General features: G+C 46.8%; 2 protein-coding genes across 6 annotated transcripts in view; one reads left to right on the forward strand and one right to left on the reverse strand.

Moving 5' to 3' along the window:
- Positions 1-18: 18 nt before the first annotated feature.
- On the reverse strand, positions 19-4,536 carry TSTD3 (thiosulfate sulfurtransferase like domain containing 3). The gene is made up of 4 exons (XM_063329891.1): positions 4,372-4,536; positions 4,049-4,201; positions 3,688-3,847; positions 19-2,376 (listed from the first exon to the last, which is right to left on the reverse strand). The coding sequence occupies exons 1-4, from the start codon at positions 4,460-4,462 to the stop codon at positions 2,313-2,315; spliced, it is 468 nt and encodes a 155-aa protein (XP_063185961.1). The 5' UTR covers positions 4,463-4,536; the 3' UTR covers positions 19-2,312.
- Positions 4,537-7,917: 3,381 nt separating this feature from the next.
- Positions 7,918-12,264, forward strand: part of USP45 (ubiquitin specific peptidase 45) — a 56,758-nt gene continuing 52,411 nt past the window's right edge. For 4 of the 5 annotated variants that reach the window (XM_063329892.1, XM_063329895.1, XM_063329899.1 and 1 more), the window contains exon 1: positions 7,918-8,037. The gene's annotated coding sequence lies outside the window, so the exon portion shown is untranslated. Of the gene's footprint in view, positions 8,038-8,122; positions 8,251-12,264 lie in introns of those variants that run through there. The other variant, XM_063329893.1, reaches the window with a different exon arrangement.

Genomic DNA, 12,264 nt, shown 5'->3' on the forward strand with positions numbered 1-12,264 from the left:
GTGAAGCAGCAAAGGGAGAGACTTAACCATGCGTTGTTGAAGCCAGCACAGCCTGCTGTGAGCACTGGGAGTTTGTGTGGAAAATTTACAAATACCCAACTATACCAAGACATGCAAAGCCTGCAGGAAGTATCAAAGCACTCTTGAGTTGTAAATGAAGATAATCTGGGAATTGTATCCCTACATACTTTATCCTGCTTCATGCTCTTCCTCAGATGTTTATGACCAGTTGCTGCTGAACAGAAAATAAAGGGCTAGACAAATCTTGGTGTGACCCAGTGTGACGGTTTGTTGTTCATTTTTTGTGGCTATGTAGTTTTAGATGTTCACAACAAACTCTAATGTAGCTACAAAAGGAAGCACTGGCCACTTGTGATTAAATTGTGACTAACTTTAGTTGACTAGATCTCCTTGCCTTGTTCACCTGTATGTTGAGGTTTGGTGGCTTGCTCAATACAAGTAGACAAGATTAATTACACATTTAGCTAAATATTTTCAAATTTTCTAGACAGTCTGACCTTAATGATCTAGATCAAAAGGCATCCTTAGTCCTGGTGAGACCTGGCACAACACAGCCAACGGTGGACTTCAGTTGCCTCTTTGACTATGTGCCCACAGCATTGCGAAGCCGACAGGCTAGGTCATGTTAAACAGGCAAAATTAATAGATCATAGGAGTTGGCTAAATCCAACAAAACTGCTGGCATCTGCTACTCCTCCCAAACCCGTCTGAAAAAGACCTTTTAAGAGTAAGATAGTGAGAATTAACAGAATAATTGACCCCCACCAAGGTAAAAAGCATACTGATCCTGCCATTTTAATTTCGTCTTTATCCTGTTAATTCATCAGTTAAACTAAACCAGCATCTTGAAAATTAACCTAAATTCTGGTTCTTAAGTTGCTTGGGTTTTTTTATGGATTGGAAATAAAGTATAGCAATAAGAGCGCTAAAAAGTCAATAATACTTTCAAGAAAAGCACACTCGTTACTCACTACTATGACAACTACACTACTGGGTCTCTAATTACTAGTAAAGACAGGAGAACAGAAACCCCTGTAAGATACAGAGTCAGGGCAGCATGGCTAACACAGCTGGCTGTGCCAACTACAGGAGTTCTCCTCTAGAAACAAATGACTGCAGAGAGACTGCAGGACTTGTTAGGAAATAAAATTCCAGTAAGATTAGTTAATTTTTCCTTCTCTGTTATCTGAACTTGAGAGGGTATATTTTTTAGGTCCTCTTCTCACCATGCAGACTGCACTGTCAGAACAGAAGAGCTGTAGGGTAAGCACACATTGCCCGTATTGCTGATTACAGCAGAACCAGAAATTTTAATTCTTTTTTCCAGACATACTGCAGAGTGCTGAACTTCTGGGCTATAACTTAAATTTTCTAGAGGCCAAAGCAGTTCACCTTTGCTGGTTCCTCTGAACTGCTAACAGCATTAAAAAACAAACAAAAAAAATCCTTAAAATAATGACTACGCAAATTTTTAGGTGGGGATGGGATGGGTCGCTTTGTTTTTTGAAGTTTAAGACACGCAAATTAACGTACATAAAAGAAGGAAGGGAGTTTAGTAACTTCCTTGGACACCTCAAGTTTTCCAGCCTAAAATGATTACATCTCTGTAATAATAACTTCAAATACAGGCAAGTTCTCACTTGATACTGAGCTGCTGAGGGAAAAGCTCTTGACTGAATGCTGTAGTATTTTGTGCTCAGAAGCAGATCTGCACATAAAAATGCATATACTTTTAAAAATAAGGAATAACACAACGTTTTGAACAGCAAGTATTTTAAAAAAAAAATTTGTACTCTACGTGTACTCTTTGATGACACAGCAAGTATTTTAAAACTCCAGCTACACATGAAATAAAATAAATCTGTGCTTAGGGCAGTTACCCCAATTCCATTAGAATATCTGCAGTGTAACTATTCTAAACAAACTAGCCAACACAGTTATTTAGGAAAGGATAATTTTATTTGTCCTATCATCATTATTTTAAGCAGTCATAAACTAAATCACACAAAAATCTTAGTAAATGTAATAAGCACTTAGGTTCTCTTCACATACTTTCACCAAAAAACATAGCCCCAAGTAAAGGTTGAACAAATTTAATATGCTCTATTCATGTCATAATCTTCAGATATAAATTAAACCAAGCAGTTGGTATGCATGGCTATTTAAACGTGAATGTCCATTTACACAAGCAAGCAGGAGTGTATTCTGGAATTGGAACGCACACAGTTTGCACGCTAAAACCTACCAACCATCCCGAAGCCTTGATGGGGCAAGGGTTGGGGTAGTCATCTTCATTTTTTCTCTGGAGGTTCATGTTTTACCCAATCTTCAAAGCCACCAGCATATTGCTGAACGCTGAAAACATGCAGAAGATACAACGTTAAGAAGGACTCTTCTTGAAAAAGGTATCTAAGAGGACATGGCAAAAAAACCCCAAACTAAAATGAAAAAAAAAAAAAATCAGAGGAAAAACATACAGAAATTCTCTGTAATCAAATACACTTGTACCTAGCTTCAATGAGACAGATCAACATTCCTTGTACTCTAATGCTGCCTGCTTCCATGCAGTGTGTTCTGTAGCTCTTCTCTTCCAAATGACACAATGCTGGAGATCAAACATCAACCAAGTAGTAGCAGCTGGACCAATGAAACAGTTTGCCACTTCTTTTTTTTCTTTTTTAAAAGAGAGAACAGACTCACTGTGGTGGGAGATTTACATGTTATTATACTTCATGTGTTGTCAAATAAATGCAGCACACTGATCTTTACTTCCTTGCAAACCTACATGCTCTATAGATCTGACATAAGCCTGCACAGAACTAAACTCTGGAAAACAAAAACCCACCATGTAAAACAATACTGACTCCTTCAATTAGGCAGCAGGAAAAACAGGTAATGGAGGATATTTTGCACTTATTAAAACAATGTATTTATAAAACAGGAACATGCTTCCATACTTTTGACTAGAATTTGCAGGGATCTTCCATTTCATGAAATGCAGCTCAGCAAGAACACGAGCAACCAACCAATTTTTTAAATTCTATCTGCAGTCTTCAAGCCAGCGAGGCACCTTCTGTCACAGGTGTAACAATTCTGCCAACCAAATGCTGGTTTTGCTCTCGCTCTATCAATCTCACTGTCTTTTTAGCTATTGGCTTCACTGCTTTACTCATGGCAAACAATCCATTGCTTTACTGGAAGCGAAGGCATACTTTGTCAACAGTGAACTGTACAGGTGGAACTGCAATTTAACAAAGGGTGCGGTCTCCTAAACTAATTTAAGATTGTACTTTTACCAAGGTGAGCAATTCTCCACCCTTCCAACCATCCTAGATCTCAGGACTAGTGCTTATGAAGCTGTATAAGGAAGCAATGTCTTGGTGAGGGAGCCCTAAGAGGCAAAAGGACCCCTGTGTGGCAGCACAGTCTTGCAGCAGATTCTATCACCGGCAGCACATGCGCAGAGCTGCTGAAGGGTTGTTTCACAGGGCAATATACCTCACTTTGCTGGAACACCCAAGGTTCAGTGGCAGCAAGAGGAGTTGTCTAACTCAAATACCAGTCGCTTTGTTCACATTCCACATCTAAATTTTCACCCTGGCCCATAAGAAGCGAGTAAGACTTCCACTTCACAGGGAGAGGCCACCCTTACACACAGAAGCTTACCTGCTGAAACCCAAGGACATGGCGAAACTGAGTGCTTGTCTACTTCTCTTCCCTGCCAAGCAGGAGAAAACCACAGGGTCCGACTTGGCCGGCATCTTTTGACTGTACTTCTCCTCGAACTCCGTTGGGTCCATTTGCAGAGCTTCCACTAATTCACCCACTGGGAAATACCGAAAGAAAAAAAAAAAAAAAGAGAAAAGTCTCATTTATTCACCAGGCTTACACTGTAAGGCTTCCAATTCCTAAGAAGTTTAGCCTCACACCACACTAGCAGCCCTCTAGCACAGCTCCTCTTCGCTCAGTCCCTGCCACTTCTGCTCACAGGCATGGCCATCAAGCACAGGGGAACACCTCGACTTACGGGGTATGTTGACGGATGCTGGGATTTTTCCAAACTTGTCGATCTCCCACCTCTCCCGCACATCTACGTGGAGGACCTTGGTCTTCTTTAAGTCTTTGAGCTCCTGGTAGGAAAGGCTCGGCACCTCGCCGGCGCAGAGGCTGCGGCTCGGACCTGCCAGAGAGGAGCAGCCCGTAAGCCCACAGCCGGCTCCCGGCCCCTCGGGGACGGCCATCGTCTCCGAGAACGTCTAACGTAACACTGGGCTGCCCCCGGGCGCCGGCAAACCGGACCCCGCCCGCCCTCGGAGAGACCCAGCCGCCACTCCGCCGTCCCCGCCTCACCGGCCGCTGCCGGCCGCCACCATCCGCCGCCGCTGCCGGCCGCCCGCAGGGCCTGCGCCGCCCACCGCCAGCCCCGGATCCCGGACGCCATCAGCCCGCCTCGGAAGATGGCGCCCGGCCCGGCGCGGCCCTCCCTGCCGCCGGCGGGGGAGGAGACGGGACACCGGCGGCACCGCCTTCGCCTCAGGCCGGCGCAGGGGTTCAGGGAGCACCACGGCGCTAGTCGACGCTGGGTTAAAAACAATTAAAACCTTTTTTTTTTTCTTTTCCTGTTCTTCCCCTTGTGACTCCAGAGTAATTCCAAAACCTGAGGAGAAAAGGTGGTTTTAGCACTGGCCTGCACCGCTTCCACCCTCCCTGCTGTCCCCTCACAGCCGCAGGAGTCCCAGGGCAACAACCGCATCCCCGGATTCCATATGCTTTGGGTTTGGAGGTTCTCGGTCTTCCAGCCCTCAGGACCGATGGCCAAGACATGTTTTAATGTCTTAATGTTAGAAATGAGGGTTCCTCCATTCAATGCGTCCTAAACCAGTACTCTGTATTTACCACGTATAAATACATCACCATACCAGTGGTTCCAGCCTTTAAAGGCAGGCCTGCTGGATCTTTTCCCTCCTTCATAAAAGATGTGTTTTGAGGAGTACGCTGTCTAATCTTTGCTAATGAGAGTTCTCAAAACAAGAACAAAATATTTCTCAGTACTGTAAAGTGTGACAAATTGAACCTGGCACACGTAACTGGTTCACTAGCTGCCCTTCTGCCAGCCTCTCCATATGGCCTCCTTGACAGCCATTTGCGGATTGTCTCTTTGAAGCAGTATATCTATCTGTATATATATATGAGTCGAAGTTTTATGCGTTTTCCATTTTCAACAAGGTATGGGTAGAATACACTACTTCTGCAAATTCTCTTTTGAAGTATATTTTACTGTATATTTCCCCTGTAGTAAAATAACAACCATGGTTACTCTCCATTTATTGCGTATATTGCTATAAGGACCATAAAGCATGTGATGTGGACCATCGCACATGCACATTCACATCAAATTGCATTTTTATAAATTAATTTATGGTTTTAATTTGACCCTGGATCACACACACAAAGAATGAACACACTAGCTTCCTTGCAGAAATAGGAATGACCCACTAGCCATCTCATGAAAGACTGAGAGGCTGAAGTCAGAGGAGATGAAGCTAGGCAAACTCCCCCGGTCGGTGAAAGAGTGGGAAGCAGCACATTCAGTTCCCCTCTCACCTTCATGGCACTGTCATCCAGCATTCACTCAACCCCTCCTCAGCAGCTTTTTTCATTTCACCTCTTGGAACTCTCTCCATTTCACCTCTTCTTCAGTCCACTCTTTCTCCATTTCTGCACAGCCTCCCACACTCATCCCCACTGGCGTCATTTCCCAGCTGATTACCCAGCTGCATTTACCCTCTTCTTTATCCTCATCTTCTCATTTGACTGAAGCCTTCATTGATTGAAGATATGGTTCACAGACCTAGCCCTTCATCAAGCCTTACTGCCTTTCTATTTTTTTTGTTACTGCATCTTTTTTCTATCATCTGGGTTTTTTTTTCCCCACAAACTTTTCAGCATTCCCATAGTATTCTTCACCATGCTTTATTATTTGCTTTTGGCCTTCTCTGCTTTCTCTTTTCCTTCTTTCATAAGTCTGATTGCTGATGCTCTTCATGTTTCTTTCTTATTTGCCTTTGACCCTTCATTTTCTCTCACTACCAAACCCCAGACATGATTCAACCACAACATTGACTTTCTTTGGCTCTGCTTTTGCATTGTTAAGTGCTTCTGGAGGAAAGCTGTGGACCTGGCTGACTTCTGTGACAAATCTGTTTTCCTAACATGCAGCTTGAATGTATATGCCATTTTTCCCCAACACAGTGGGAACCTATGCATAAAGCCTGCTGTCCTCACTCTCTGCACACAATTCAAATAATTTCCTTTGCAAAACATCTTCTCAGCTCACCTTCTCCATCTCCTTTGTTTGCCTTCCCCTTCTGCCAGCACCCCAATGTTCTATCGTAGAATCACAGAATGGTTTGGGTTGGAAGCGACCTTAAAAATCATCTAGTTCCACCCCCTGCGACCGACAGAGACTTCTTCCACTAGACTAGGATGCTCAAAGTACTCCACTTGCTTTTTTTTCCTTCCCCTTATCCACCAATACTTCACCTCAAAACACCACAGTGAGTGATCACACAGAGCTACAGGGCTCTGACCAACTCCCTATATGAATATCTAGCAGGAAGCAATGAGTCTCCTATATTTAGCATAAAAGCAGATGTCCTCTTCCAGATATTTCTGCTCTCCTCTCTGTACTAAATGAACGTATTCCCCGTCACATCCCACTATCCCCCTTTCGCACATCGTCACTTTTCCTTCCTTCCCTTTAACCTTTTAATCTAGTTATTGCTCTTGCAGTGCAGTAATTCCCTAACGTCTCCTGTGCGGAGGAGGAAGGGCCTACTTCTCGATCCAATTTGTTTCAGGTTGTTGTCCCATATTCCTTCTCCCTTTTCCATACAGACTCCATGAACACAGCATTCACAACCCATGTCTGGGGCTCCTCCGTTACATGGCCTGCAGTATGCCCGCACGTCTTTGGGCTCAGTTGTCCCCACTGTCACTGAAGTGCCTAAAGAATTCCTCCTGCCTAAATCAAATCCCGCTTAATCTGTCAACCTCTTTCGACAATAGTCTTCTTGGCATCTTGTCTTTGCTTGGTCCGATGACTTCTGCATGCTTCCCTAACCATTCTTTCAGCCTGTTTGATTCTTTCAGATCCACTACAAGTTTTCCATCCTTGTATTTTTGAGGGATGCCACAGCAGCTTCACCTTTCCCCTCTTTTTTTCTCTACGCCTTATCACTGGATAATCTCATTCCAATGCAACTGCTGTCTCTCAGTCCTTAATTCAGATTTGCCTTCTGTCCAGATAAAGCCCCCTCTGCTGCCTCGCCACAGGCCGAGTTTAATCTCAGTCCCAGCCTCTACTATCTCCTCCCTCGCGTGCTGGTCACCGGTGACTCTGCCGGTCCCTCCGCTGGGACACGCACCGTTGATTTGCCATCTCCCTCCGGTCCCTCCTTGAAAATCTGCATAGACTCTTCTGCGTCCCCTCTGGGCAGGGGTATCCCCACACCCTTGGGCACAGGCAAACCTGTTCCCTTGCTCCCTGCAGACACAAATCCAGTCCGGCACCTCCGGGCCTTCCAGCAAGACCCCGCCAAACCCAGCTGCGAAGGAACTCCCATGGTGCCTCCCTCCTCTTTCCCGTGAGTTTCTCAGCAGCCCCGCAGCCGGACCTGCCGCTACCTGTTGCCTCTCAGCGGGCCCCGCTTCCCTCCGTCCCTCCCTCCCTCCCGCCCAGCCGGCAGCCCCGCTCCCCCGCCGCCTTTCCTACCCGGCAGACCCCCCCGATCCCACCCGCACCCCCCCTGCCGAGCTCGTACGGCGCCGGGGGCAGCCGGCCCGCCGCCCCGGGAAGCCGCCCGGGCCGAGGCTGTGTCCGGGGCGGGGAAGCGGAGCGGGGAGGCCGGGGGCGGGCCGCGCCGGGCGGAGCGGAGCGGCTCTGGCTGCGGCCCAGCTTCCTCCGCCGCTTCCTGCCGCCGCCGCCGCGCCAGCCTGCCTGCCGCGCGCTGCTCTGTGAGTGCGGGGCGCCCGGGGCGGGGAGGGGGGGAGCCCGCCGGACTTGCCCGGGGGCGCGCCGTGCCCGCGGCGGGCTCTTCCTAGCCGAGCCGGGGGGACCGCGGAGCCTCGGCGCGGCGGCCGCGGCTGGAGGGCCGAGCCGGGCAGGGCCGAGCCGGGCCGCCCCGCCATGGCGGCGTCCGGGCCCGCGGCCCGCGGGGGAGCCAGCAGGTGCGGCCGGGCTGGGCGCGGGGAGGGGAGCGAACTTGTGCCGGGCTGGGTGACCGGGAGTGGGGGAGCACTACGCCGCCGTGGCCCCGGGCCGGGCCGGGCCGGGCGTCCTCCCCGGGGCAGTCCTGCCCGGTGTTTTGAACTGGTGTCCCAGTACGGCTCGGCGCGGGCTCGTTTTGTGTGCTGGTGCCGTCCGGAATAATGTGACCCTGCCGTGGCATGACAAACAGCCGCAGCGGGCCGTCTCCGTGACCTGCAGTCAGTTTCTCGGTCTGTGAAATTAGAGAGCGTCGGCAGCATCGCCTTCGGTCGGGTTTAAACATAAGCTCCGTTCACTTCGCATTAGGCAAAGCGCGGTTACGGAGTGGTGTGGCGGCTCCGCGCGGCGAGGCCGCCGTGGTTGTTTCTGACAGCTGGGCATATGCCGGCCTGGTGATGCCACCGCCGTCCTGCTGCCGCCGCGGCCTGGCTGGGCCAAGGCACGCTGCCGGCTCCCCGCGCCGAGTGCTTCCGCAGGCGGCGCGTGTGACCGCAGCGCTGGTGCTCCGCGACCTGAAAGCTTGGTTTTCAGCGAATGCAGATGGGTACGTACGTGCCTGGTGATGAGATGACAGCCCGGTGACAGTCCTCTCCGGTGATGTCCTTTCCAGACACGGTGTTTTAGACCCATAACTGCAACTCTGCACGTTGTATTTGAGTTAATGTGTTGATTTTTGGATTCCCAGGTTTCTTTTAGAACTTCATTCGGTCTTTTGCTGTTGATGTCCTTTAGGACTTCATCCTACAGCTCTTGCTATAGATATGTCGCTACTCTCATGGTTAAACAGGGTTATGTGCAACAGCATATTAAACACAGATGCGCAAGAATAAAGAAAGACATCAAGAACATGGAAGTGGATGGCAATTACTCCAGGTGTAGCACTATGTTCTTGTTATGCATCGTCTTTAGCTTCAAGTATTTACCAATCCCATTAAATAATCCTCCCATACAACCGCATAAAGCAGAGTCATGTTTAAAGGATTCTTTGCACCCTCATTTTCCAGCTTTTTAAATGGAAGTGTAGTAGTGGTGCGAGCATGTGCCAGATTGATAGCAGAACATGCCTTTGTGAAATTGCTCTGCAGTTTACTATGGTTGTAAATATTTTGTCAGATTTCTTCATGAAATATTGAAGAACTGGTGCTCTGTAGTTTGTTTCTGTGAGATTCACAGAAGTGCAGCTCGCGTCTCACGGGTTCTGCTGTGAGCATCAATCGTAGATCAAGGACAAGTTGTTCCACTTTAGACGTGTCATCAAAACAAACTGGGGCAATTTGTGTGGAGGAAGAAAATGGAATAAATTTTTTTTCCCCTCAGCGTCAAGACTTTGACTTTCAAAGAGCTCAGACTAGTTTTCTGTAGTCATTTACGATTTTATCTGCTTTACCCCTATTAATTAGCTGACTCCCACAACACCCTTCCAGAGCAGATGGGAAGTTATGCGTAGCCGTTGTCTTCCTTCATCTTCTCTGACTCAGCCCTTTAGGCAGGGCTACAGCGTGAGTCTCGGCCTAACGTATTATCTTGTGTGGGCTTCACCCTGGTATCTCACACACTGTACTGCAACCACAGTTCCTTTTCATTACTTGCTATTAATTTACAGTTTCTTCTTCTTCCCCCTCCGCTTTTTTTTTTAGACTTCACAGAACTAGTGTTTCTCTGAACTTCATCCTGTGCTCATATTGCGCTTCATTTTCTCTTCTGACATCTTGAACCACTTTTTTTCCCAGTTTTTGTCTGCATGGTTATCCTGCCAAGATTCTGTAAGTTCACGGGTTATTCTCCAGCTGTTTCCGTTGTTACATCCTCAGATTTTCTGTGGTGATGGCACCATTACATCAGTGTTCGTATCACGTGAGTGCATAGTCTGTCAGCTCAGTCATCTGACTGCCTTTTCACGTACAAAATTTTCACTTGTGGGCCAACATCCTGAGTTATAAGTCATGTCTCTTTTTATGGTACTTATGTGTTTTGCTTTTTAAAGTGTGAATTTGTAGGAAAATCCGTGTTAGACCAGGAATGCATCCACCCAGATGTTTTTGCCTTTTGGTGTGTTCGTATTTTTTTTTAAATACATTTAAGGTGGATTAGAGAACTTAAGCAAAAGTTGCAATTTTCTTTATGAGTTTGGATATTGACAGGTATCCCTGAAGTTTTCCATAAGACACTAGCAAAACCTTTGCTATAAGATACTAGCAAAAATACATCCTCAAAATACTACTCCTTTTGCCCACTTAATCCTTTAATTTAGTCATAAGCCCAGTAACAGGGTCTTTTTATTCTTGTTTCTGGACACGTCTGGTTTATGTTCATCCTTAGAAATAAGTTTTCTGGGGCAAGTGGGTTTCAGTAGGAAATTTGAGGGGGATTGTGCAGGATGCAAATGTGAACGTTGACAGACCGTGTTTTGCATGGGCAGCTGGATAAAAGGGATTACTAAAAGTGAGAAATGCTATGGGTGGGATTTTGTTGTATCTGGTGGTCTGAAGGCTCTGTCTCACTTCTTGCTCAAAGAGTACCTCAGTGTCTCACCCTTTTAGGACTGTAATAGAATGTCAGGATTGGCGTTTGAGCTCCAGTGACGGTGTAGGATGTGTGATGTGCCTTTGGGCTAGGAAATCTTGGAGATGACACTTTCAGAATTTCAGATGACATTTTCCAGGGGAAGAAGTGTTGCTGCCACTACCAGTCATCAGTTCTGGTCCTTTTACTGCTCTAGCAGGCAGTGGGGGCTTGTTTGCCGCAAAGGTTTCGGTGGCTGTCAGAGCGCTGAGCCTCCTGGCCTGCTGATGGGTGACACTGCCCGGTTGCTAACTGTGATGGATGTGGTTCTTGCTGTGATTGGGTGACATTTGATCTAGCAGCGAGCAAGCCAAAATGCCACAGGTAACGCTCCAAAATATATAAAATTGCAGTTTACATCAAAACATGTAGCAATTCTGCAGAGGATCTGGCATTACTGAGCTGTGCGAGGCTCTGCTTTTTTGTACTCTTGCAGTTATGTGGAAGCTCATAAAGCCCCTTTACAAATGTGCTATGGAGCATCTTGGCCTTTGGACTTAATCTGCACGTCTGCGCTGTTCCTCAGCCCCTTGCTTTGGTGGTGGGCTGCTGTTGACAGACAGACAGTTCTGTTAAGTTACATGAAAGTGCTAATTTTTGAAATGCTGTGTTCAGTGCGCTATGCCTTTTCAGTGTGGTGCAGTTTTGTGTTTTTTTTCCCATTAGCAACATAAAATCATATAATTCTAATTGGAGAGTTTGACTACAAGTGCTGCGGTGGTTGGTATTTAGGATACCTCAGATGAATTGAGGGATTGAGGTAAATGTGATTGCCCCAGCTACTTTGAATTCAGGTGCTCACTGATGGAATGATTAACAGTGCTGGTTTTGCAGTTAATGGCCAGTCCTACTGGGAGAGTCTTATCGGAATCCAAAATAGTACCTGGAGACTGTCTGTAGACTCACTTGGCTATATTTCATAGGGTAAGCATGCTTAGATGAGCTGGTGGTTATTATACCGTTTGTATCTTGTTGTTTGCATTTTAGTAATGCAAGTGTAACCCTCCTAGTTAATCAAGAATCAGGAAAAATATTGTGGTAGGTATTACACAGATAAGAACAAAAAATGTGGCACTTGCCTGAAAGATCTGGCACCCTAATTATAAGATGAGAGAAAAAGTGGATCTTGGCAGGTGGAAGCAGTGGTATGGTAGTAGTCAGGACAGCAGGGTATTTCTCTAACATACTGATGATCTGGTTTGGGTTTCATAGAATCATATCAGAGAATACCAGGTTGGAAGGGACCTGAAGGATCATCTGGTCCAACCTTTCCTGACAAGAGCACGGTCTAGACAAGATGGCCCAGCACCCTGTCCAGCCGAATCTTAAAAGTGTCCAATGATAGGTTTCTTATAAGCACCATAGTGAAGGTACAGCATGGGAAAACTCACTAAGGTGGCACATTTCAAAAT

Source organism: Chroicocephalus ridibundus, chromosome 3 (genome assembly GCF_963924245.1).
Source record: "Chroicocephalus ridibundus chromosome 3, bChrRid1.1, whole genome shotgun sequence".
In the NCBI taxonomy this organism is placed as follows: domain Eukaryota; kingdom Metazoa; phylum Chordata; class Aves; order Charadriiformes; family Laridae; genus Chroicocephalus; species Chroicocephalus ridibundus.

Bases quoted from the DNA above. Each gene is read 5' to 3' on its own strand.
- TSTD3 (XM_063329891.1), bottom strand. From the start codon at position 4,462: ATGGCGTCCGGGATCCGGGGCTGGCGGTGGGCGGCGCAGGCCCTGCGG. The intron at 4,202-4,371 runs GTGAGGCGGGGA...CCTCTCTGGCAG, and splicing joins GTGGCGGCCGGCAGCGGCCG to GTCCGAGCCGCAGCCTCTGC. The intron at 3,848-4,048 runs GTAAGTCGAGGT...GGTATTTCCCAG, and splicing joins AGCATCCGTCAACATACCCC to TGGGTGAATTAGTGGAAGCT.